General features: G+C 41.4%; 1 protein-coding gene across 1 annotated transcript; it reads right to left on the bottom strand.

Moving 5' to 3' along the window:
- LOC120528392 (tripartite motif-containing protein 16-like) lies at positions 1 to 27,594 on the bottom strand. The gene is made up of 6 exons (XM_039752546.1): positions 27,016 to 27,594; positions 17,339 to 17,434; positions 15,789 to 16,022; positions 11,884 to 12,043; positions 5,990 to 6,055; positions 1 to 2,917 (listed from the first exon to the last, which is right to left on the bottom strand). Exons 1-6 carry the CDS (start codon positions 27,592 to 27,594, stop codon positions 2,376 to 2,378), a joined length of 1,677 nt encoding a protein of 558 aa, XP_039608480.1. The 3' UTR covers positions 1 to 2,375.
- Between the last annotated feature and the right edge of the window lie 385 nt (positions 27,595 to 27,979).

Below are 27,979 nucleotides of genomic sequence, written 5' to 3' on the forward strand. Positions count from 1 at the left end.
GTGTTGGAGTGACTCTTTCATCTGCAGCTTCTTCTTAAATACCCCTGGGGGGAGCTTCAGTTACAGTGTCAAGTGGCCCGCCTCCCTGGGCTACACATGAAACACAAAAGAGACACACACACACAAAAAAAAATAGAGACAACAAAAGTAACCAAATAGATAAACATGAGACTTAGAAACAAAATGCTCATCAACACACCATACATACAACAACAAAATCAATACCTTTTATGAAACAATTCATAAAATATAACAAAATGTCTAAAGAAAATGCAAACTCATTTAAGGCAGAAAAGAAACCCAAAATGAAACATCACAGCTGACTTCAGTCCTCAATGCACTTCAGCTTCTTGTGGTGTCCATGAGTGTCAAATTCACCTTTTAATGTCCATCTTCATCAGTAACTGAACATCTCAGTAGTGTGGGTGAGGTCAGGCTCAGGTGGGCATACGAGGGCACAGCAGACACAGAGGGGCACATAACAGAGCGCAGACACTCAGATGTGGAATGGAGAGCACTGCTCAGGTCTAAATGATTGATTTCAATTCCAGACTTACAAATCAAATATTCAATCTAAATCAACATCTTATATGTTACTCACCTCATTGTCTTGAGAATTTAAAAGCATATTCTGACTTTTTCAGCGCTATTAAGAAATGGATCATCAATACGGAGTGTTATATCTTCAGATCAGACAACACAGGAGATGTGACCAGAGGTGTCGACAAGTCAGAAGGTCACAGATGAGCAGATTTGACAAATCATTATTGTTTATTCACCAAACACCATTGGGAGTTTATTTTACAAAATGTAATCAATTATTAGATGTGTATTTTGTTAAAACATAACCATTATTAAATATATTAACTTAAATAAATGTTTTTTTCCCATATACAATCTTCCATAACCTAACAAAGCTGCACTGTCCTTAAAGCTAATGACAATATTAAGAAATCTCCACTAAATCTCCATTTGATCAAACCCAAATCTTTCCTCCCCCTCAGCCTTGCCATTCATTTAATACTGAGAGTGGCCACTAGAGGGGGCAGTTCGGCTACAGAAGAATCAGCTTAGCTGTCAGCTCTGAAGGTCATGTGACTGTGTGATCGTGTCACCCTTATTTTGCTCTTAATTCATTTAAATCTTAATTAGATTTAGATATAATATTTAAAGTTCTTTATTTCAGGTGTTTTATTCCTGTGTTTTACTTTATTCTTATTTCTTTTACACTGCACTGTATTCTTTTCTCCCCCTTCACTGCTGACCTTTCCCATGTGTGTAATATGGCGGGTGTCCACTAGAGGGCGCCACTGCACTTCAGTCCCACCCCTCAGTCCTCCTGTTAAAGTCTCCATTCGTCGGACTCTCTGATTGTTTCTCATTCTCTCCTTTCATGTTTCACTGCTCAGGATTTCACTGAATGCTTTCTGCTTTTATCTTTTAGATTTCCATTTTGTATAAATTGCTGTGTTAAATTTAGAGTGGCCACAAGAAGCAGTAGTTTGGCGACTGACCAATCAGTTACCCCTTCTGTCCATTCTTTGTCTTTCTTATCCGCTTTTCAATTTCAGGTTTGTGGACAAGATGGGCCAACCGTGGATGGGATGGCAGTCCACTGCAAAGCCACACATGTGCACCCATGTCAAGTGTGTGCCAACTCACCAAGAATTCATTTTGTGAAGATGCTGGAGATTTCAGGGTACCAAGAGTGACAAATCTGGGGACAAGGAGGGAGTGCAGTTTAAAGTTTAATGTGACATCAACTAAAACACCAAATTCTGTAAGTATGGCCGACATCTGACTGACTGCTGAGTCCTCCTCTTCAGACATTCACAGTGAGTTAATTCTGAAGTGAAGGACCCTTTGAGTGACCAATGGGGGGTCACAACATGTCTGGTGAGTGGACAACACTCCAGTCCCATCTGTCACTCTCTGCTCCTACATATAGTCAGTATTCAAGAGCTCTCGATACTGAGTCTGTATAGCGCCTTTCAGTTGTGCTGATCCAACAGGACCACATGCCTGTCCTACTTAACAGGTGACATTCAATGACACTTGGAGGCTTCAGTAGTTGTTGGGGTGAAGGACATGTGGCTGTGAATCAACAGAGACCCCTGCTTGTCAGACTGGTATTTGCAGTTCTGAGGTGTCACCGCCCCTCGCTATGACACACACACCTGATTGGCTACTCAAACCCAATAATACTGTAGTCCCTGACAGCCGCACTCGCCCCACATTCTCATCCACAAATTCAATCACAGAGGTGCTGCACCCCCCAATCCACCCATCCTGTAAAATTAATTTTAATCCCAAACTACAAACAAAAAGAGGACCTGAGCTTGTCGGGATATCAAGTGACCGGTGGAGGGTACTGGTCAGTGGTCACATGGTGTCAGATGGCTGATTGTTATACTGGAGTCAAGACTAAGCCAAAACCCTGGATAGAGGGGCTCAGTGAAGGAGGTGTTGAACCTGTGCAGGAGGGTCATAGTGTGTGAGACACTATAAAATGACAGAATGCCAGCAGGCCAGTCCAGATACACACCTATTCTGGGGCTGTAGGGGGCGCTGATTACAGTCCTCTGGTTATTGTGACGCACAGAGTACTGGGATTCAGAGCACTGCAAACACCAGGACTTGTCGTTGTTTCCAAGGCCGTACTCCTTGTCCCGTCCTTTCCTGCTCAGTCCTTTATATGCGACTCCAATCCTCATGTAGACTCCACTGCCTTCCACCTCCCAGTAACAGCGAGTCCCAGTCAGAGCCTCTCTGCACAGAAGTTGGAACCAGTAGTCAAATCTGTCAGGATGATCAGGATATTTGGCTTTTGTCTCCTCACATGTCACCTTCTTGTTCCTTTCAGACAGACGGAGTTGTCTGTGTGCCGTATTGACGTCCAGTGTGACGGGACAAAAGTCTGAAAGGAGAGAAAAGAAAATGAGTGAGGAAATCTGGGAATGTGTAATGGGATTGGGGCGGAGCACAACACAGACTATTAACAAGAACCGATCAGGAGCTGCACTGACGAGACTCAAATGCTGTCTTTCAGAAGTTGGGTCTTCTACCATAAAGCCCCTTTTATTCAGTAAGTGATAGACGGCACTACTTGAAGCTGTTGTACTTTGATCGTGGTGGTCAGCCTGAGATTGTCCTGGGGCCTCATGTATAACGCCGTGCGTAGAACTCGCACTATAACATGGCGTAAGCACAAAAGCCGAAATGTGCTTACGCACAGAAAAATCAGATGCAGGAATCTGTGTACTCCAACTTCCACGTTCTTCCGTTACATAAATCCCGATCAGCGTGAAAACTAACGCTCGTGCACGCGCATTTTGTAACGCCTCAACTCCTCCCAGAATTACACCTCTTTGAATATGCAAATCAATATAAATCGCACTTAAGCGCAGCCTTCTATGAAAAGACAATGGGAAAAGCACGGGGGGAAATATAAGAATTTCAGCCAATACCAAGTGGAGGCAAATGAAAAACATACTATTTGTTCAAATAAACCGTGATATAATCAACAAAAGGAAGTTGATCGAGTGACATAGCGTGTTGGAGAAACTTGAAAGCTCACATTCACAAAATCGCACAGTGCCAGAAATAAAAAAGAAGTCACATATTCGCCGTGGAAAGCCGAGTTGTAAGCCCACTGTCTGAGTGTTATATGAAAGCTTATTAGGGTACAGAAAAAAAAGCCACACGGTGGGGAAAAAGCACGAAATGTCAACTTCAATCTCGACATTTCCACTTTAATCATGTAGTTTATTTTGTCATTAAAGTAGAACATCATAAACTTCATCTTAAAATCGTTTAATTAACCAGTTTCTCAAATCACATCGTAATTAAAGTAGCACGTTAAATGCTTTGTTTTGTATTTGATCTTCTATGTGCTCTATGTGTGTGAATCACTACTTGCTTCTTAAACCGGCTCTCTTCCTCCAACTGGACACAGAGTCCATTACATTTGTGATATTACAGCTCTCTGAATAACTAAAATACTGAGATGTATACGTGATGTCATTTTCATGATGATAGGAGTTAAAGCACGTTATTAAACATGTGTTTCACTTCGATGAAATAATTTATTGCAGCAGTACTCAGGGGCGGCTCTAGGCTTGTGGTGGCACTGGGCAGAGGAAGAATCGGTGGCTCCTTAGCCGCCAATGTCAGTAAGGTATCTTATGCACGGTGGATGGCCATGTATGTTGCAGACACTGCATAGCCGCCTCGTGCTCATGACACAAGCATTTAACTTTTGCGAAATTTGTTGCTGCGTTTTTTGCTGTGTTGTTATTTTCTCTTTCTGTTTTATATTCAATATATATTGGCGTAGCCGTCACTGCAGTCAGTGCTTTTCTTTCCCCAAGTAACCGATTGCCACACAATCAGCTCTGTAATAGACGTTAAGCCATCTGTAAGCTTAGCGCCGATTCTTCAAAATGTTTAAAGAACATTGAAATATCTTTATAGTGCATGTTTAATTATTCTATCCTTAAAGACATTCCCAGTGAAGAATATAGATTATTTAAATGAAGTTAAAGTTTTATGTGTATAATTTAACAAACATATTTTGCTGCATTTCACCTTAAAAATGATATCGTCATCATATGTAAATACGCGCTTTATAAAGTGGCTCAGGTTGTGCGATATTATAACTGTAGTGCAAGTTTACAGTGGGGTGATTGTACTTATAAGTACAAACAGTTCTACAAGGAGCAATTGATTGAGTGCATTTAAAGTTCTTGGGATTAAACTGTTTTGAACCGCGAGGTCCGTACAGGAAAGGCTTTGAAACGTTTTGCCGTGGCAGAGACAGCGTGTGCTTAAAGCCGTATACCGATAATTCCCTTTCCGATCAGCTGCTGCTGTGATTCACACTCAGATACAGTGATATAAATACTCCGAGTGGTGCAGTGAGAGAAATATGGAAAAAGATGATCCGCTGTGGCAACTCCTAACGAGGAGCTGAAAGAAGAAGAAGAAGAAAGAAGAGAAGTGAGAGTAACAACGCTAAAGCAGTTTTGGTATTTGGAATACTATGGCTTTTCCCTGGACCATTATATTGTTACGAGTTAATTACAATCAGATGCATTACACTAATAAACAATATGTGGTTAGTTTCTGTGTATTTATAAAGCCGCATCATGAAAATAAGGAGTTACCACACAGGAACAGTAGCACTGCTTTGACGCTGGGTGCCGCCAGTCTGCAAAACCGAGCGGAGAACTTGCGTACGACAAGGTATGAGGTACCGTGGAAAAGTGCGTGGCTTTACGCCAAGTGTAGGTTTTATACATCGCGATTTGAACGTGTAAAAGTTCTTACGCAACATTTCTGTGCGTACGCACCATTTATACATGAGGCACCTGATGTTTGCCTTTGTTTGTTCTTCACCTCTTAAACTGTCCTTCTGCTCGTCATTTTTTTTTTTGTAGCCACAACAAGTGAGCTTGGCTGCGGTCCTATGGACCTTAAATGTCTTGATGTTAGCTGCTTTGGCCACAGGAACATGAAGCTCTTTGGATGTGGTCTTGTAGTCTTCACCTTTACCACTCTTGGCTCTGACCTTCATCCTTTCCTCTTCTTCTCTTGTCTTTGTTCAGTATGATTGACTCAATGACATATCACAGCTAAGTGAGGACTTTACTGAGTGATTGAAGACCCCTGAGATTCTCATTAGAGAGTCGATTCTCATCCAGTGATGTCTTTTAACATCTAAAGTCTCCCAATATTTTCTTCTGTTATTTTCATTTAGTTTTATTTAGTTTTCATTTAGTCACTTGACACTTAAGAGACTCAAGTCCAACAGAGTGCTTTGATGTCTCCCTGTCCTGAATCTCAATATCCCATAATGCTCCAGTCACAGGACCCCTGTCACTTTCAGCTCCTCACTCCCAACACACTCATATAATGTTTTCATATCATAAGCCTGGCCTGAGATACTAAAAGTGAAATGATGATAAACACCATGAATTGACAGACTCACATTGTAAAAACTCCTCTCTGCTCTGAGGTTCAGGAGGCTGTAGGGTGAAGATTGGAGCTTCAATACCTGAAAATAAAAGGAAAAGAGAAGAATGGAGGATGTAAAAATGGAACTTTATGATGTTAAATTCTTAGACACTTATTACAAAAGCAGTGCAGTTGAATAAAACAACATGAAGATCAAGTTTGTGTACTGAGCCCACCGGTGTGTGGATGATGAAGTTAGTTTTATTTACCAACATTTTGATGAGCAACAGACACATGTGAGGGTCTCAATTGTGGACTTGACCTCTGCTTTAGATACCAACATCTCAGAGCTTCATGATAAGAAACTGACTGAGTTCAGCCTGCCCAGTCCAATCCAGCATTGGATCTCAGACTTTCTTCCTGGTAGTAAACAGTGCCGGTGCAGTTGGGCACACACACGTCTGACCTGTTAACCCTCATCACCTCACTTTCTGTTTTCCTCTCCTGTGTTTTCATTTGGCCACAGCTCAGCAGTTCTGTTCATGACAGACATTGTTAGGTTCCATTTATGTTCATCAGTGCTGAACTGCTTTATCTTACTGTGTGTTTAAAGAAATCTGTACAGCACTTTATAACCCTCCACAGATTTAGTATTATGTCAGGTCAGGTCAGGTTGGGAAGCATGCCCTGGTGCAGGGCATTGCTGCACCCACCACATGAAGAAGCATCTTGGGATCCTGGCTGGCAAACCCCCAGGCAGACATGCAGTCCAGTCTCACCCTCTGGAAATGACCCTCTATCTGCCACAGCCAGGTGTTATGTGGGTGTCCCCTTGGCCTGGTCCAGCCACTCGGGACCTCAACGATGAGGGTCACCCTCAGGTAATCATGCCACATGGCCGTAGTGTCGTAACTGATGCTCCCTCACAATGAAGGTCATGTGCCTCATTCAAAGTCAGACCAGCACAGTATACTTTGTACTAACAAGTGATAAATTTGGCCTGTCATTTAAGATGTCTACTCTGTCCAGTGCAGAAGTAATTTGTCCTCTAATCTTCATAGACCTCCAAGAATTTCACTTTTTATTGACCATATCACAATTCCAGTAGGTTACAAGTTCACTCACACTTTGTTAATATTTGGTTGTGTTCACTTTAAATTTTTTAACTTGAGCCAATTGTTTTTTGTCACCGTCCACAAGCTTCTTACAATAAGGTGCTGGAATTTTGTCCCATTCCTGCAGACAAAACTGATGTCACTGGGAAACATTTATAGGGCTCTTTGCTTCATAAGTTTTCCAGTTGAAGCAGATTGAGGTCAGGTCTTTGTGATGGCCACTCCAATATCTCAACCTTATTCTCCTTAAGCCATTTTATCACATCTTTGGAGATCTGCTTGGGGTCCTTGTCCATTTAGAAGACCCCTTTGCAACTGAGCTTCACCCTCCTTACTGAGCTCTTCAGATGTTGCTGCAGTGTATCTCCATCATTGTCCTTCATCATGATGCCATCTATTCTGTGAAGTGTGCCAGTCCCTCCTGCAGTCCCCACAACATGACATTCCCAGCCCTATTCTTGTTCTTTGGCTTGCCAGCCTCACCCTTTGTCCTCCAAACATCATGATGGTTATTATGGCCAAACAGATGGATCTTGAATTCATCAAACCAGAGGACATATCTCCAGAAGGTCAGATCTTTGTCCCCATGACCTGCTGCAAACTGCAGTCTGGCTTTTTGATGGCACCTTTGGAGCAGCCTTTCAGGTGATGTCGATGTCAGACTTGTTTAACTGTGGATATCGAGACTCATCTACCTGTGTCCCCCAGCATCTTCACGAGGTCCTCTGCTGTTGTTCTGGGATTGATTTGCACTTTTTGTGCCAAAGTCTGTTCTTCTCTAAGAGACACAATACGTCTTCTTCCTGAGCGGTGTGATAGATGGGGTCCCATGGTGTTTATACTTGTGTATTTTTGTTTGTACAGATGAACGTCGAACCTTCAGGTGTTTGGAAATTGTGCCCAAGGATGAACCATATTTGTGGAACTCCACCATTTTGTTTCTGAACTCTTGGCTGATTTCTTTTGATTTTCCTATCATGTCAAGTAAAGAGGCAGTGAGTTTGATGGTCAGCCTTAACATCCATCCACATGTTGTCTCCAACGAGGCTGATTGGCTCTCAGAAGCTCATTGTCGAATTGCCTAAAGGCTTGATGACATTTTCTGGAATTTTCCAAGCTGTTTAAAGGCCCAGTTAATAATATGTTTGTAAACTTGTGACCCCTGGAATTGTGATCTGGTCAAAAAAAAGTGAAATACTCGGAGGTCTTTTAACATTGGTGGGGAATAATGACTTCTGCCCTGCACAGAGTAGACATCTTAAATGCTCGTAGTTTATTAGTTTAAAATTAGTGGTGCGATTATAAAGTGAGTTTTAAAAAATTTACCTGAAGTGAATGGAAACGTCTAACTTCAGCTGTATCTGTGTGTATAAACATTATTACATTTATAATTAAAGTAAACTCTTTTACTGTGTTTCACCTGTGGACTTATTACTGGCACTCAGTGAAGTGCTCAGGTGGTCCTGAAGTGGTGAGAGTCCTAATGCTGTCCTCTAATTTGTTCAACTTTCCCACCAAAACAAAGGAACTAAAATGATTTGATCTATCAAACAATTTCTTTAATATCAGTGCTGGAAATGAGTCTGAGTATACGACACCACACATATAACACACACGAGTCAGTGGAAGAACGGTGACAATGGCTTACTGTGAACTTTTAAACAGGAGCCCATCTGAGTGAATGTAAAGGACAGAGAAGACAGCAGAAGCTCCTTCAGATTTCATGATATCACAAAGCACTGAAGTTGATCCCAATTCAATTTCATTTCCTTTATGTCTTCATTTGTACGCTGAGCTGGCCCTGCCAGTTTCACCCAACTTCCTATTCCTTATTTTATGTTGGTCGTTATGCAGAACACATTAAAAGAATCACAATGTCAAATGAAGAAGAAGCTTCTAAGGGATTAAATAAAAAAGCATCTGCATCAGCTCCTGCTACATAAGCGTTGTACTGTTTATACTTGCACGCGTACTTTACGTAAATCTGAAGGAATCCACCAGGTGGCAGTGCGAGATATTATTACTGTGAGAACAGGTTCGGCTTTGCTGTGTTGTGAATTGCCTGGAACACCCATTAAATTCCAATGACACCTTACCGCAATATCTCTGAAAAGGATATTTATTGATTAAATCCATAAGTCCAGGGATTTGTCCATTTCAGCTAGCATTAGGCATGAGGCAGAAATAATCCCTGGACGAGGCATCAGCTCATCGCAAGGTGAATAGAAGCACTAACATACAGTACACTGGCATCATTTTAGTGTCACCAAATCTGCATATCTTTGGAAGGAAACCCAGCAGGAAAACATGTAAACTCCAGGCAGGGAATATCAGCGACATGACTCCCTTTAAGACAGCAGTGCTACCGTTCTGCCACCGTGTCACCCCCATGTGTGTAATTATTAACAGTATTACTTATTTAAACAAAATTATTGATTTATCTGTAAAATGTAACATACATACTTTAATGCATTTCATCATGAAAGTGATATCAAGTATAAATCTAAGGATTCTAAATGTGCAGAGAGTTGGAATATCATACATTTAATTTGCTCAGTGTGACGATCCATTGCTGTTTGCCACTGTTGTCTGTCAGGAAGACCTTGAAAAAAAGACTGCACAGAAGACGGTATGTGAGAATTTTAAAATGTATTGTGTCATTACGATCGAGAATATGTGACGCTTGAATATAAAAGCACCATGACTGAATCTGTATGTCGGCATTTTGCTTCACCACTTCGAACTATTCATCAAACATTGAAGCGTGCACACTGATCTCGTAGGATCCGCATAGCAGCTTTCTGTCACATGTAGATAGTAAAGAGAAACTCTGATGTCACATTCCAACTTTTAGCACACTGCGCCCTAGGACTTTTTTGCTGGTACTGCAACTCACACACGTGTCGCGTTAATTTCTGAGGACCTGCTCAGAGGACGCATCAAATGAATGCTGAGAATGCGTGACAGTCATGATACGGATGTGTACGCATTCTGAGTGTGAAGTATAAACAAGCCCTAAGACCTAACATGTCTGATGAGCCACAGGAGCACAAAGTAAGATGGATGTAAGAGCGAGCATGTCGGGTGAACAGAGCTCCATAAATATGCGACATGATCAGATCAGATGGACTTACTATTGTACCAGTAGCCTGTTTTAATGAGCAACTGTTTCACTCTGCTAGGAAGAGATGTATTGTGAACAGCAGGGGGCACTCCAGCTCCCCAAACACCCAACACAAACAGGCATGGACACAGGTTAAAAGGCAAAGAGTCTTTTACTGTGGGTAAACTCTTCTTTTATAAGGGTTTCCCATCACCATGGCCACAAGTACACTAAGATCAATACAATAAACCCTTATTTATCGTGGTTAATCCGTTCCAGACTCGATAAATTAATTTCCGCAAAGTAGGATTCTATATTTATAAATAGAATATTTTCACAATTAGAGCATAGAAAACCTGTTTACAACCTTCTAAATACATTTCTTAACATTATTAGAGCCCTCTAGACATGAAATAACACCCTTTAGTCAAAAGTTTAAACTGTGCTCCATGACAAGACAGAGATGACAGTTCTTTCTCACAATTAAAAGAATGCAAACATATCTTCCTCTTCAAAGGAGTACGCATCAGGGGCAGAGAATGTCAGAGAGAGAGAGACAGAGAGAGAGAAAAGCAAACAATCAAAAATCAATAGGGCTGTTTGGGCTTTTAATTAAGTATGCGAAGCACTGCCCGACAAAGCAGCTGCAAGGAAGGGAGCAATGTGAAGGTAGTCTTTCAGCATTTTTTAGAGGAGCGTCCGTATCCTCTAGGCCATTTTGCGAACAGCCCCTCTGCTCACACCCGCTTCGTCAGGAGCAGAGAATGTCACAGAGAGTGAAAGAAACAGAGAAAAGCAAACAATCAAAAATCAATACATGCTGTTCGGGCTTTCAAGTATGCGAAGCACCGCGCAGGAAGCATATCGTATATCATTGAGGAGTTTTATTTAATATGTAATACGTGCTCTGATTGGGTAGCTTCTCAGCCATCTGCCAATAGCGTCCCTTGTATGAAATCAACTGGGCAAACAAACTGAGGAAGCATGTACCATAAATTAAAAGACACATTGTCCGCAGAACGTGGTGAACCAGCGAAAAATCTGTGATATATATTTAGATATGCTTACATTTAAAATCTGCGATGGAGTGAAGTCGTGAAAGTCAAAGTGTGATATAGCGAGGGATCACTGTACTCTCTGTCTCTCACTGCCTCCTCCATTCATTACACTAGATTTCTCCTCCTGCCTCCTGACTCTGGCCCCCTGATGCCCCGGAAGTGGACTGTCAGCACTTCCATGTGAGGCAGAAACTCCATGACGTAGTGATTCCCCAATCCTTCATCTTCCCCTGGTGGCCCCCATTGCACCCAACAGGGTTGTCCCCCGGGAGTACAATACCCAGCATGCCCTGTGGGCACTCATGTGGGAATCTGAGCCTGGGCTCACTGCCATCTAGTGTCCTGAGGGAGATAAAGCCCTGTGCAATCTGTCACTCCATGTCCTTCCATCCTAATGGAGTCCTGTCAGGGGAAAGACACTGGCTGTCCTTCACTATATCAAGAACTCTGAATAAAAGTAGCTGCTTACTGTGAGAGTGTGACATCACTCAGCTCGTCATTGTGAACAGAACTATAAAAACTATTAATAATAGAGAAAATTGACACATTTTAATGAACAGTTCTTCTTCATGCATCTCACTTTCCTTGTTATTGTCACTCTGGTCCTCCTAATGGACTTCAACAATGAACACAACATGACCAGATGCTGTACCTGATGGAGTCAATGGCAGGTTGTCCCACTGGCTGATCTTCTCCAGACGCTTTTTCAGACCTGACAGCTCCTTTAGCAGGTCCTCTGAAGAGAAATCGGCGGTGACAGTCAAGTTGAGTGAGTCTTCATCATCAGGTAGGAAACAGCGAGATGAGAAAGTCTGCATCAGGATAGAAGAGGGTACAAGGAGAAATAAAAAAGTAACATTAATAAGAAGGACCACATCTCAAGTGAGGACCAGCATGGTGAACAGAGAGTTTGGGTTTAGATAGATTACGTTTCTTTCATTTATTAGTTATTTATAGGAGAATATTTCATTATCGTGGACCATAAGATATCAGGTGCCTTGACTTTCAAAAAGATTTTCACACAGAAGTCCATAATTGAGGAGTCATTAGACTGTAGATAAGTGGACTGAGGGGACAACAGACAGGCAAGTGAAGAACTGACTTAGGAGACAAAACAAGGCATTGGGCTCTTTAATGTACTGAGATGAAGTTAATAAGATAGATAGATAGATAGATAGATAGATAGATAGATAGATAGATAGATAGATAGATAGATAGATAGATAGATAGATAGATAGATAGATAGATAGATAGATAGATAGATAGATAGATAGATAGATAGATAGATAGATAGATAGATTATTTGTCCCAAGTGGGAAATTTGGCATTTAAATTAAATCTACTTACTTACACAAACTATTTAGTATAATCCTACACTACACTACAGCTATAAAGTGTGTGACTTGTCAGAAAGACTTTGGAGCCTTTTGTGCGCTCATCACAGTTCTGTAATCTGCCCTGTAGAACACACTTGTGAGAGCACATCAGGAATATTGTGTGTTAGAGAAAAGAGAAAACAGCACAAAAGAAAATTGCGAAGAAGAAGAGAGACTAGACTGGACTGTGGGGTTTGAGCTGTGAGGAAATGCTGAAGGATTTGAATGTCATCAGTTAAAGGACAGAGACATGAGGAGGTGACATGACAGGAGTGTTTAAAGATGTGAAGGAGTTGGTGTCTTCTTTTGTCAGGTGGTGTCATTTAAAATGTAACTTATTAAGAGCACATTTCATACAAATTTGCTTCCTCAAGCAAACAACTCCAGATTTACCTGCCTATCAGGTAATAATAAATACATAAATTATTATTATTATTTATTTATTTATTTATTTATAGTGACCTTTCAAGGCACACAAGGACACCTTAAAGCAGTGTTTCACTACCTTTAAGTATTTGCAACCCGAGTTTGCATAACAGTTTTAATCGCACCCCCTAACGTTTTTTTGAAAGGAGCCCACTAATACCAATTTGTTCTTTTTTAATTAATGATATATCATAGATGCATATTTTATTATACCTACATAACTTTTATCAACATTTATCTAACTCTGTATTTATTATTCTAGTGTCAGAATGTAGTTTAAGTTAATTTGTCTTGGCTTCAATAGATGTATTTTTCATATTTTAGATTCTTGTTTTCTTTTTTTCACATCTTTGCGCCCCCCAGATTGAGAACCACTGCCTTAAAGAATACATTAATAACAACAGCTACAATATAAAATTAATAAAATATTAAAGTAAAATAAAATTAGAGTAAATATAACAATAAAATTACATTTATATTTATCAAATATAATTCATATCAAACAGAATAAGCCAGACAAAAAGATTTGTTTTAAAATGAGATTTAAAGATAAGAAGAGAGTCGATATTATAAATATCTTGTGCAGAGAGTTCCAGAGTCGAGGGGCCACTCAGCTGAAATCTCTAAACCTCATGGTAGTCAGGAGAGCAGGAGGTATAATAAGATAAATAGTGGAAAAAGATCTAAGGATATGGGAAGGAATGGAGATGTAAGGAAGATCAGAAAGATAAGGAGGTGCAAGATTATGGAGGGTCTTGTAAGTAATCAGCAGAATCTTAAAATCAATGTGATATTTAATAGGGAGGCAGTGAAGCTGCTGAAGGACTGGAGTGATGTGTTCAATGGAAGGTGTTCTGGTAATAATACGAGCTGCAGCATTCTGAACCAGTTGAAGTTGTAAAGGAGTTTGTGAGGGAGACCAGAGAGGACAGACTTACAATAATCAATATGAGATGTGACCAGAGCATGAATAAGAAGAGCAGTGCTGGTAACTGAAAGAGATGGATGTAAACAGCTGAGATGGAAATATGTTGACTGAGTTATAATCTTAACATGTGCCTCAAATTTTAAGCTGCTATCAAGAACAAAAGCTAAGGTCTTTACCTGGGAAGAAGAAGAGATTAGAGAATTATCAACAGTCAATCAAATATTATCACATTAGTCCAAACAGATTTAGTTCCTACCAGAAGAATCTCTGTTTTATCACTATTTAATTTAATAAAATTAGCAGACAGTAATGATATAAGTTCCTGAAGACAGAGAGAGAAGAAGGTGTAAGAGTGGAATCAGGCTTAGTAGACAGATAGAGCTGGGGGTCGTCATCATAACAGTGAAAGTGAATATCAAATTTCCTAAAGATACGACCAAGAGGCAGAAGATAAATAATAAGTAGAAGGGGGCCCAAGACAGATCCCTGGGGAACGGGGAACACCACTAACAACTGGGCAAACTTGGGATCTGAAATTGTTTAGTTGTACAAACTGTGCATGATCTGAGAGATAAGATTTGAACCAAATATGTGGAGTGCCAGTAATGCCAAACGATTTTCATCTCTCAAGGAGAATATCATGAGATTTTGTATCGAAGGCAGGGCTCAGATCAAGGAGCACAAGTGTGGTCAACAGCCCCGAGTCAGTGGCCATCAGCAGGTCATTGGTGATTTTAACCAGGGCTGTCTCTGTACTGTGAAATGGATGAAAGCCACACTGAAATTGTTCAAACAAATGATTGTCAGTAAGGTGAGAGTGAAACTGCATGGCAACAGTTTTTCAAGTGTTTTTTAAAGTAAGGTAAATTTGAGATGGGACGATAATTATTTAATTTGTAAGGATGCGCACCAGATATCTTGCTAATTGGAGTAATCACAGCCATTTTAAGAGATAAAAGAACAAGACCAGAGATAAGGGAAGAATGTGTGATGTTAGTTGTTAGAGAGAAAAGAGAAATCAGTAGGAACTGGAGCCAGCTGACAGGTAGAGGGCTTGGAATTTTTAATAGTCAGTCAGTGAGTCATTTCCAACCCGCTATATCCTAACTACAGGATCACAGGGGTCTGATGGAGCCAATCCCAGCCAACACAGGGTGCAAGGCAGGAAACAATCCCTGTGTAGGGTGCCAGTCCACCGCAGGACACACGCACACACACACACCAAGCACACACCAGGGACAATTTAGGATCACCAATGCACCTAACCTGCATGTCTTTTGACTGTGGGAGGAAACCCATGCAGATATGGAGAGAACATGCAAACTCCACGCAGGGAAGACCCGGGAAGCGAACCTAGGTCTCATTACAGCGAGGCAGCATTGCTACTACTGTGCCACCACACCACCTAGATTTTTTAATAATACCAGATATCTCAACCACAGTTGGAAGTTTAAAAACTAGTAAGAAGAGAAGAAGGGGATCATAAAATGTTCCAAGTGCAGAGTTTACAAGAGAAGTCAACTGCTGGTGGAGATTTCCAATCTTCGTATTAAAAAGGTCATAAAAGAGTTTCATTGATCAGTGCAGTAAAATTGAGGTGGGAGGTTGTAAAGTGGCCATGGGATGTTGTTTGAAGGCCATAGATAAAGGCAGGTACTTTGAGAGTTTTGCATAAATTGTGGAAATATTAGGCAAACATGAAATTGGACTGAATTGCCTGTTCTTTCATTTGTAAAAACTCCTCAGATCCTTTAAATTTGACTCTAAAGTTTCTCCTGTCCCACACACCCCAGTCTGATCAGACTCCCTGTGAATTGTCACACTCACCTGCAGGAAGTGGAGATGGTCCTTGGTCTCTGAAAGCTCCTTCAGCTCAGCTTCTCTCCTCTTCAGCTCCTCAATCTCCTTCTTCAGTTGCTCCATGACTCCAACAGCCTTCTCCATTTCTCTTTTTTCTTGTTCCCTAATCCTCTCAGTCAGTTTCTTGTGGACTTCCTCAATGCACCGTATCAGATCAGTGAAGCTCTTCTTATGTTCCTCTACCACTCTTTCCACAGAGATCTGGTTGGATAGGAGAAAAATATAAAATTGCGTCACCAATTAAAAAAAAACAAAAAAACAGTCCTAAGACACTTTGTTGGTATTCTAATGTAGTGATAGAAATCTGAATTAGGATAAGGGATATAGCAGACCCTTGGTATTCTGGGTACCAGCATCTTCTTAAGGAACCTGAAAGACTGCATGGGATGTGCCATCTTAATAAGGAGTTCTGTGTGATCTGTGAGAGTCATTGGCAGGACAGCTCTATTGTCCAGTGAGGACTCTGGTAGTGTTACAGAGGTGTGTCTTTAAAAGAGCCTCTCCTGGTCATCCTGGGATTGAGAGTTGAGATGTAAGATGGAGAAGCATTGGTATTGTAGATAAAAGCTGATCTGTTGCAATTTAATTACATTAATTGTGTCTTTGCTTATTAACCTTCACCCAACTATATTCAATTGTAATCCTCAGAGTTGTGAGTCTTTATATTCCAGGTTGCAACATTTCTATTTTCCTTAGTATGGTTAGTATATGCCATATGTCACAGTCAGATGTAAGTGTGGGGTATGAGGTGCACACTGTGCAGGATCACCAACCCCAAAGCTGGAGGTGTTCAGCTGTTTTCAGGACCTTTCAGAGCTGCACAGTGACTCTGATATCATTGAGACAGGAGGCAGGGATGAGGAGCTCTTAAAGTAGTTATAGTCAAGGATTCAGTTATTATGGGAATTGAGATGAAGTTGTGCTTCAGATACAGAGAGTCTCACATGCTGTGTTGCCTTTTGGGTACTCAGATAGAAAACCTTTGTGGATAGCTGGATAGGCTCCTGGCCAGAGCAGTGAAGGATCCAAATGTCATCATTAAGCTTGTCTAGTTGTCGTTGTACAATTGAAATATGGAGATCAGACTGCCAGTTCAACAGGGCATATTGAAAGACTTGGGTGCAAAGCTAAGAAGCAGAACTGACAAAGTGGTCAGCTCAGGATTTCCACCTGTGCCACACACACTGGTACACATGAGGTTAAATAGATTAGAAGGCTTAGTGCACATCTGAACATCAGAACATCAGTGACAATCTTCATTATGAGTTATTGTTAAGGGGAGTTAAGTCATCTTTAACTGGTGGAATGAGAAACCTGAGGAAGCTAAGATGTCGTGTCTGAATGCCTAATGACTAAAACATGAAATGCTGTCAGCAGTGAAATGCCATGAAGGACACAATAAACCATCTTCTCTCCTTCTCCATCTCCCTGTCCTCACACTTCATTACCAGAAACTCTTACAACCCTTTTACTTTTTTCCTTACTTTCATATGAAATGTTTTTTTAATTTCACTCACCTTCGTCTGTTTTATTGTCTTTTTCATCTCCTTCATTTTTTTGTCTTTCTTCTCAAGTCTCCTCCTGATTTCCCTCAGCGTCGCCCCCAGCTGTTTCTGTTTGGAAACACAAAAGGACACATGGGGGTCTCATCAGAATTCACTTCCATTTTTGGTGTCATTCTGAGTGCATACATTTGTACAAAACATTTGTTTTACATTCCATGACACAACTTACTGTTTCTGTCACACTTATCTTCATAATGTCACAGTAGGTTACACACATAGATTTGATAAAATAAGTATAATAATACAAAAGATTTGAAAGAAATGTTTTATTTAACAGTTCAATTAAAGATTGAAGGCAAATTAGGAAGATAGTCTGAAGGCACACTGGTGTACGAGTCAGTCCCTGATGTTTAGATGACATTGCATTGATGACCAGGATATCAGACGTTCACTCATAAAAACACGGGACTGTGCTGGATGTAGAAATGCTCGCTGACCCAGGAGATCTTGGACACAAATAACGACTGTAAGTGTAGGATCTACAAGGCCATTGTGGAGTTCAGACTTGTGAGGACTTTGTCAAGTGATTGGCCATTTTTTTGAAGTAAAGTGAGATAACTGAGGCTGAGAAGACACAAGTAAGTCTGAGAAGTACAGAAAAAGTGAAATCTGAAGAGGAGTTTAATGAGCTCAGATAAACCTGACAATAAAATGAATGAGTAACTCATGGTAACATTTAAATACATATTATAACTGAAGTGTGCAACAGCAAGGAACAGACAAGGTGAAGGTAAGACATTTTAAATACTTGGGTTCAACAGTCCAAACCAACGGAGAGAATGGCAGAGAGGTGAAGAAGAGAGTGCAGTCAGGGTGGACTGAGTGAAGAAGAGTGTCAGGAGTGATTTGTGACAGAAGAGTATCTGCAAGAGTGAAAGGGAAGGTCTACAAGATGGTGGTGAGATCAGCTATGCGGTATGGTTTGGAGATGGTGGCACTGACCAGAAGACAGTAGGCTGAGCTGGAAGTGGCAGAGTTGAGGATGCTACAATTGTCACTTGGAGTAACAAGGGTATCCAGGATTAGGAACGAGTATATCAGGGGGACAACACAGGAATGACAGATTGATGACCAAGTGAGAGAGGTGAGATTGAGATGGTTTGAGAAGAGGATAGATGAGGGGTACATCAGGAAAAGAATGTTGGGGATGGAACTGCCAGGCATGAAGAAAATAGGAAGGCCAAAGAGGAGGTTTATGGATGTGATGAGGGAGGACATGAAGGCAGTCAGTGTGGCAGAAAATGATGTGAAAGACACGGAGAGATGGAGACGGATGGTCTACAGTGGCGACCCCATAATGGGTGCAAATGAAAGACAAAGAAGATAAAACTGATGCTGGAGGGTGCAGAACCCCACTGTATCAGTGCATGATCCCTCCTCAGAGAAAGTGGACAACATTTACAAATTAATTCTATAAATAAGAAGGCAAACGGAAGTAAACAAACTCAGATTTCAATATTGAAAATGAGAAAGCAAGGTGCAACATGGTGGGCTGCTTTATTGCTTGTTTTGCAAGTGACTTGGCTATTTTACAGAGAGGCGCAGATCCAGGTGTCATTGTCAACGTCACATTAAGTGACAAAAGTGAGAGCAGGCTGGCAATTGTGTAAGAAAAGAGTAAAGATGGAGGAGCTAAGATTTGGAGAAGAGGAAACAAGGTGATCTTATCAGAAGTGCTGTTTGTGACACAAGACACTCCTTGGAGGACTAGAGAGATCAGAGAGTTTAACATGAGGATCAGATTTGGTTTAAAATGGAGGGGCACAAGGCTAAGGGGGTGGATTTTTAGATCAAATGGCAGTTGCAGCCCCTGGCATGGGTTACATTGGATCACAGGGCACTGACGTTTAGGGGGTCAATCCCGGACTTTTCATAAAGAGTTTACACACTCATGAAGAGCTAATAAGATAAAAAGGTTAAAGGATAAAGGATAAAGTTAAAGGATTAGTATGAAAGTCAACAAAGTAAAAAAAAATATGGTAATACTATATATATATATATATATATATATATATATATATATATATATATATATATATATATATATATATATATATATATATATATATATATATACTATATATATATATATATACTAAACTGCTCACAAAAATTAAAGGAACACTTTAAAGAAACACATTGGATACATCAGATCTCAATATGAAGTTGGATATCTATACAAATAACGACAGGGCAATGTCTTAGGAACAAAAGGATGCCAAGTCTTTTAATGGAAATAAAAGTTTTCTGCCTACAGAGGGCTCAATTGTGTAGACACCCTAAAATCAGAGTGAAATGAAGATGTGGCAGGCTAGTCCATTTTTCAAAAACTTAATTTCTGCTACTCAAAATGCTTTTCAGTATCTTGTGTGGCCCCACGAGCTTGTATGCATGCTTGACAACGTCGGGGCATGCTCCTAATGAGACGACGGATGGTGTCTTGTGGCATTTCCTCCCAGATCTGTATGAGGGCATCCCTGAGCTGTTGTACAGTCTGAGGAGCAACCTGGCGGCGCCTAATGGACCGAAACATAATGTCCCACAGATGTTCTATTGGGTTTAAGTCAGGGGATCGTGAAGGCCATTCAATTGTTTCAATTCCTTCATCCTCCAGGTACTGCCTGCATACTCTTGCCACATGAGGCCGGGCATTGTCGTGCATTAGGAGGAAACCAGGACCTACTGCACCAGCGTAGGGTCTGACAATGGGTCCAAGGATTTCATCCTGATACCTAATGGCAGTCAAGATGCCGTTGTCTAGCCTGTAGTGGTCTGTGAGTCGCTCCATGGATATGCCTCCAAGATCATCACTGACCCACCACCAAACCAGTCATGCTAAACGATGTTACAGGCAGCATAATATTCTCCACGGCTTCTCCTGACCCTTTCACGTCTTTCACATATACTCAGGGTGAACCTTCTCTCATCTGTGAAAAGCACAGGACGCCAGTGGTGGACCTGCCAATTCAGGTATTCTATGGCAAATGCCAATTGAGCTCCCCGGTGCTGGGCAGTGAGCACAGGGCGTAGTAGACATTTGGGCCCTCAGGCAACCCTCATGAAGTCTGTTTCTGATTGTTTGGTCAGAGACATTCACACCAGTGGCCTGCTGGAGGTCATTTTGTAGGGCTCTGGCAGTGCTCATCCTGTTCCTCCTTGCCCAAAGGAGCAGATACTGGTCCTGCTGATGGGTTATGGACCTTCTATGGCCCTCTCCAGCTCTCCTAGAGTAACTGCTTGTCTCCTAGAATCTCCTCCATGCCCTTGAGACTGTGCAGGGAGACACAGCAAACCTTCTGGCAATGACACGTATTGATGTGCCATCCTGGAGAAGTTGGACTACCTGTGCAACCTCTGTAGGGTCCAGGTATCACCTCATGCTACCAGTAGTGACACTGACTGTAGCCAAATGCAAAACTAGTGAAGAAACAGTCAGAAAAGATGAGGAGGGAAAAATGTCAGTGGCCTCCACCTGTTAAACCATTCCTGTTTTGGGGGTCATCTCATTGTTGCCCCTCTAGTGCATCTGTTGTTAATTTCATTAACACCACAGCAGCTGAAACTGATTAACAACCCCCTCTGCTACTTAACTGACCAGATTAATATCCCATAAGTTTCATTGACTTTATGCTATACTCTGATTAAAAGTGTTCCTTTAATTCTTTTGAGCAGTTCTTTTGATATATATATATATATATATATATATATATATATATATATATATATATATATATATATATATAATTTAAAGAGAAATAAATAAAAATAATAATAATAATAATATCACTTAGGAAAATCAATACAGTGATTAATTATGCTAATACAAAAAACAAATCATATAAAGAAAAACACATAAATATAATATGAACAAAAATAACATAATCAGATTTGTACATTTATACTGTACTAGCAGAATACCCGCGCTTCGCAGGAGAAGTAGTGTGTTAAAGAAGTTATGAAAAAGAAAAGGAAAAATTTTAATAATAACGTAACATGATTGACAATGTAATTATATATTATAATTATATAATTATATAATGTGTATATATATATATGCATACATACATGTGTACATATATACACACACACATATACTATGGGGTGCCAAACAGGCAAATAAATAGATTTTGTGAATATATAAAGTCGGAGTCAGAATATATAAAGTCAAAACTTGAATATATAAAGTCATTCCCGAATATATAAAGTCAAAACTTTTTTCTGAATATATGAAGTCAAAACCTGAATATACAAAGTCAGCGTCGGAATTTATAAAGTCATTCCTGATTATATAAAGTCAACATCGGAGTATATAAACTCACTCCTGAATATATAAAGTGAAAGTCAAAATCTATTGATTGAAATGACTCTGAACTGAACTAAGTTAACAAAACGTATTCAGAAAAATAAATTAAAAAAACACTGTTCGGTTAATGTTTTGAAAACGATGCATGTGCCCTGCCATGGATTGGTTCCTGCCTTGCGCCCAGTGTTGGCTGGGATTGGCTCCAGCAGACCCCCGTGACCCTGTGGTCGGATTCAATGGGTTGGGAAACGGATGGATATTCCAGCGCTGACCTTGTATATTGAAGTTTTGACTTTATTTATTCCGACAATGACATTATATAATTAAGTTTTGACTTTATATAGTTAAATTTAGTCATCATTGCATAACTTTTTCTTTACCATAGAAATTTAAAGACTAAATTCAACTTCCATTCCTACCAAAGATATTTCTGGCGATTAAATAGAACCTACTTATATCCAAATTCGAGCTATTGAACTGTCGCCTGCCTGCCTGAATAAGTCAACCTCGCTTCGCTCTTACTTTTTTACCGTTCATTTAATCATGGCTAATGGCGGAAAATTTATAAAATGGAAGGAGGATTACACTGAGTATGGCTTTACCAAAACAATTATTGATGGCGAATCGATTATTCATAAAGCTTGAATTGGTGATCTGTTTTTCTGTGTTAACCTCATATTTTTTCATACTTCTCAAACCAAGGGGTGCGAGGGTAAAATGAATCGGGAAGTGCTGATCAATGTAATCGGTGTACCAGAAAATCATGCATTGACAGAAGTTCCCCTTTGCTTGTGATTAAATTCGTGATTTTTAACGCGTTATGGAGCATATGCATCAAAGCTTCTCAGCTGTGCTTGTGCTAAGAAAAGGAAACATTTTAAAAATAACGTAACACGATTGTCAATGTAACCTTTTGTAAATAGTGCCTGGAGGATTCAGTGTGGAGAAACTCTAGAGACAGCGTGTGTATTAACTTTTGGATTTTTCTGTGAGTATTTGGTGGCAGTGTGACGAAGTCGTAACACTGCGTTAGCTGAGGAGCGCAGCTCAGTGCGAAATGAGGTGAATGGGAGGGGAGATGATGACGTGACTCCCCCACCCGCCTTAACTGTCAATCCCCCACAAACACAGTCTCTCAGAATTTGCATAAGCACACCCCTTCGCCTACAATTTTAACTTTGTTACAAAGTGATCAAAACTCTCGTTTATATCCTGCGTCCTCTCATTAAACTTGTATCCCGCATTACCTGTGTGTATGTGAAACGCCAGCGGTAGCCTGTCTATGAACTTAATTTAAAGTTTAGGTTTACATCGTGCTTTCTTTCCGAGCTGGCAACACTCATGAATATATGGTAGTATATGTCATTTGCTCGCTTCTTATTGTTTTGCTGCCTTCTCAATTATATAATGCATGTTTTCTTCAGCGCTTTTTGGAGCTCTTCCTGGTTTTCTACGCACTGCGTTGACAGTCAGTTCACGTGATTACGTGGGAGGCGAGATGATGTCACACGAAACTCCGCCCCCCATGGCTTTCGAGCTCAACTCCATTACAGTATATGTAGAAAAATAGCTTCCAGTTATGACCATTACGCGCAGAATTTCGAAATGAAACCTGCCCAACTTTTGTAAGTAAGCTGTTAGGAATAAGCCTGCCAAATTTCAGCCTTCTACCTACACGGGAAGTTGGAGAATTAGTGATGAGTCAGTGAGTGAGTGAGTGAGTGAGTGAGTGAGTCAGTGAGGGCTTTGCCTTTTATTAGTATAGGTATACTGTATCTATGAAATTTCAAACTAACATCGATGCAGGGATAAATGAGCCAATCAACTAAGAGACGTCACAAATCTTAAATTATGTAAAGCAGTAATCATCTGGGTGTTTATTCAGTCAGTCAAGAAGCTGAACTAAGACTGCAGAAGACAAACCCAAGTCTTAACATAATAAGAAACGCCCTCATATTCTGGGCTGAAGGACACAGATGAAGATGTGACAGATGGTGACCTGTACATTTCGCTGTGACAATGTGGGTTCTGCTCCATGCTCCCATCTGCTGTTTGGGAGCCATTGAACCCTATACTGTCGGTAATGTTACCGATGAGCTAGACAGTGAGGCAATGACAATGGAGCAAGGCGATGGTGTATTAAAGTGCAAAATGCTTTTATTTAAAACAATCAACAAAACAGTGTTCAAATAAATAAAATGCAGTGAGTCAAATTCTTGAAATAAATAATCCATAAAAGAAACGTAGCAGTTTAAAAATCAATACAAAAACAATCCTTTAAATACGAGGTTAAAACAACGCTGGAAGCAGTCCTTTAAAATACCATTCAGAGCCCGATGTCTTCTATCCTAGCATCTCTCCTGCTTCACCCGTCTTGGCCCCGCAGCAGGCAAGGCGCTCTCTCTGCAGCTGTCTTTCACTCCTTTTCAAACAGGTCTGGAGGCCTCCCGATCCTGGCTTCGGTCACGCAGACCCAGACTCGAGACTTGGTATCCTTGATGACCAGGACGCTCACATCAAGGACTTCTCCACTAAGCCTCCTGACTCCCGCTGCCTTCCCGGCCTTACGCAGCCAGTCGCCCTTCACTGGTCACTCCCGCTACTCGATCACTCAGTGAGAGCGACCACTACTACAACTCCCGGGTGTCAGCCAAACACCCAGACTTCTGTACAACTGCCTGCGAGCATTCGCTCGCTCGCTCGCTCACCTGCACTGGCTCTCTCTCTCTCTCCTACTTCGTGCTCTCCAGCAACCTCCATCTTTCTTTCCTTTCTTTTTCTACTCTTTTTCCATCCCTTTTTTTCTAGCCGACTCGTGCTTCTATATATGTCGAGAGGGCATAGCAGCTGCAGAAAATTAGCAGTCCCAGGAACTATCATGGATGTGGGCAGTCTCTCACCTGTGAACTTAGGTGAGAAACACCCACATCGCAAATCGCCCTGAGAACTGCTATAGCCACAACCACCATGCCCCCTTAATAAACCGTGAGCACGATAATTTATTTTAAAATGGGGCCTTTGCTGAGAGCTGTGGACGCACTATACCACAATTGGGTGAGTCACATTGGGCAGATCGGTCCACTCACTTTATGGCTTTATCATTTTTATTAAGTCAATTAACTTTAACCATCAAACGCTTCAAAAATGCCAACGCGTTTCAAGGGCACAATAGCTTTTCCTTCCGGGCAATGAGCCCCTAATTTTATAAGTATATGAAATAGAATAAAGAATAAAATAAGAGGAAATGAGAACTAAACAGCTGTTCATAAGAGGGAAACATCACAACCACAATACCAATGTGTGAAGTGGAAACTGGAAGAGTGAAATAAGAACAAAAAAAAAGAGACAGAAAGACAAATACCAGAGAATAACGTAATGAATGGTGAGAAATGAACAGTGATGGGGGGCTCACCTCGTAATTTGAATGGCCACTAAAGCAGCACAGGAGGAACACCTGACAGCAGAATCAAACTCGCTGACTGCGCTGCCACGTTTTTTCCGGTGCGCTCATTCTCTGTGTATATTGAGAGGTTGGTTTGTGTTTTTTGTTGACTCCAAGAATTACTTTGACTTGTCAAGAGCTTTTGAACATACAGGTCTTAGTTCCATCTGATTTTTTCTGCTCTGTTTGTTTGTGATGAGGGATATTTACAACAGAAGTTTTCCTAATCTACCAACAGGAATGCCACCAGTCAATCCCGCTTCACCAGGCAGTACACAGGCTGGCGCTCAGGTGTGCTGGGGATGTGGAGGCTTTCATGCTTCACCGTCGGCAGCCCCCTTGGGTTTCAGCGGAGCCTTGGGCCATGAACATAGAAGCTCAGCCTTGTAGGGGGCACATGGACATTTGAGGAGCCCTATTTGGCAGCACTTATGCCATACATGGAAGTGCTGCCAGAAGAAGCTTGTTGGGCACCTGGAGTCTGTCAGGGTGGCCTATTAAAAAGGGGCCAGTGGCCAGCACCCAACAGCCAGAGTTGGGAGGAAGAGGACAAAGCCTGTGAGGAGGACTGAATGGGTGGCAAAGGGAATGTGGTGGTGCTTTGCTGTAGTGTGCTGTGCTGTGGGGAGCAGAGCTTCCCGCTGTAAATAAAAGTGTGTGTTGTGTGCTGAATCCGTGTCCTGCCTGTCTGTGTCGGGGTACACGCCTGGGCATCACACCAGCTGTAAACAGAAAGTGGAACCATCAAAGACCACCAGGACTGTTAGCCACAGATGGACTCATGAAACTATTGGAAGGCTGATGGACTGTTTAGGCTTCACGGTTTGGAAAGTCATGGATGGCTGGTCTAGCAGCAGAGATGAATATGCTGATATTGTAACATCTTACATCTCCTTCTCTGAAGATGTGTGTCTCCCTAAGAAGTCCATTGTGAGATACAACAATGACAAGCTGCAGTTCACCAAGGAGCTGAGGGTTCTCAGAGCTGCTAATGCCCAGGCCCAGGACTGGAAAGAGGGATGAATATAAATCTGCAAAGCGGCAGTTTAATAAAGTTCTGAGAGCTACAGAAGCCACTTATAAAGATCAGCTGGAGAAAGGCTTTAGCAGTAATAGGCAGGCAGGGTGGAGTTCTCTGGAAAAAACTTACAAATCCCAGGCAGAAGGGCTCCCAGGCCTCATTCTCCTCTATTTTTGCTAATCAGCTGAATGAGTTTTATTGCTGGGTGAACAAGGAGGTGAGCCCCTGCTTGGACTCTGACCCTCTGCCTTCTACATCAACAGTCAACACACAACTATTTCAGTGTCACCCCCCTCAGACCCCCTTCATTGAAGTCTGAACAACTTTCTTCAACTTCCTCCCCCCAGTCATTCCTCTCCACCCCACCATGGAGGTACAAAAACCTTTTTATGAAACAGAATATCAGGACAGCAGCAGGCCCTGAGGAGTCCCACCTGGTACTCTTATACCAGTAAGCCTCTGTCTTTACTGACATATTTAATATTCTCTGATGCTTGGCAAAGTTCTGGACTGCTTTAAGGTAGCCATTATCATTCCAGTTCACAAGAAGGATAAAATCTCTAAACTTATAGAGGCCTGAGGTACTCGAGACACAAGTGATCAGAACACATAGAACCTCCGCTCAGTTTAATGAGAGCACTCAGCTCACTCGACTGTCCATGGATCACACTGTGTATCTCATCCTGGACTGTTTCAGGTCTTCCACCCAGTCTCACCAAGATAGCCTCCAGCTCCCTGCTGTCCTATACAAGCAAACTGAGACTCCTCAACATGAAGGAATAGATTTCTCTGCCAAACTACATTTACGTATCACTTATCTCCTTTTGTTATTGAGCTTCCATTAAACACTAAACTCCACTCACCTGTTTTCTTTCTGTTTCTGTCTCCAGCTCAACCTTTTCATGACCATCATGTTCAGTCATTCCACACATCACACAGATACACATCTTATCAGTTCTGCAAAACATCTCCAGACTTTTCTGATGTTTCTCACAGAGTTTCTCCTTCAGATTTCTGTCAGGATCAACCAGGTTGTGTCCCTTCCAGGCCGCTCCTACATAGTGAGGCTGCAGGTGAGTCTGACAGTAGGAGGCCATGCAGGTTAGACAGGACTTCACCGCTCTGAGCTTCTTCCCAGTACAGAAGTCACACTCCACGTCTCCAGGGCCGGCATAATTCTGAGATGGAGGAGGACTGAGTGCCGTCTTCTTTAATTTCTTGACGACTTCATTCAGCAGAGTGTTTCTCTTCAGCTCAGGCCTTGTGGTGAAGGTGTGTCTGCACTGAGGACATCTGTACTCTTGGCTCTGATCCCAGTAGTTTGTTAAGCACTTCAGACAGAAACTGTGACCACAATGCAGTGACACGGGGTCAGTCAGGGTGTCCAGACACACCGAGCAGGTGAACTCGTCCTGTGATACAAACAGCTGGGCTTCAGCCATCGTCGGTCTGAGGAGAGGCAGGCAGAGAGAATCAGTCAGACAGACAAGGAAGTGACTTGTGAAGAAACGAAAGTGAAAGTTTGTCTGAGCTCAGTGAGGAGGAGGAGGAGATTTAAAGAGACAGCTGAGAGCTGACAGAGAGAACATCTGAGGAGACACTGAGGGTGAACAGTTAATGTGAGACAGGAGCTCAGAGAGTGAAGATCAAAAAGTGAGAGAAGAGATGACCTGTTACAGGAGGTCTGCTAAAGTTTAATTCACGTCAGTATTTCTTTTTAATTTATTACACACTGCAGTCCACTTTACTCAGACTCAGAGCTCAGTGCACATTTATAAATGAAATAAAATTAAAATAAAACACAACACATAAATCACCATAAACAGA

This window comes from Polypterus senegalus, chromosome 4, assembly GCF_016835505.1.
Source record: "Polypterus senegalus isolate Bchr_013 chromosome 4, ASM1683550v1, whole genome shotgun sequence".
NCBI classification, from domain to species: Eukaryota; Metazoa; Chordata; class Cladistia; order Polypteriformes; family Polypteridae; genus Polypterus; species Polypterus senegalus.

Coding starts and splice junctions, on each gene's coding strand:
- LOC120528392 (XM_039752546.1), bottom strand. CDS start 27,594: ATGGCTGAAGCCCAGCTGTTTGTATCACAGGACGAGTTCACCTGCTCG. Junction 16,023..17,338: donor AGACAATAAAACAGACGAAG/GTGAGTGAAATT, acceptor CTATCCAACCAG/ATCTCTGTGGAAAGAGTGGT. Junction 12,044..15,788: donor ACCATCTCCACTTCCTGCAG/GTGAGTGTGACA, acceptor ATCCTGATGCAG/ACTTTCTCATCTCGCTGTTT.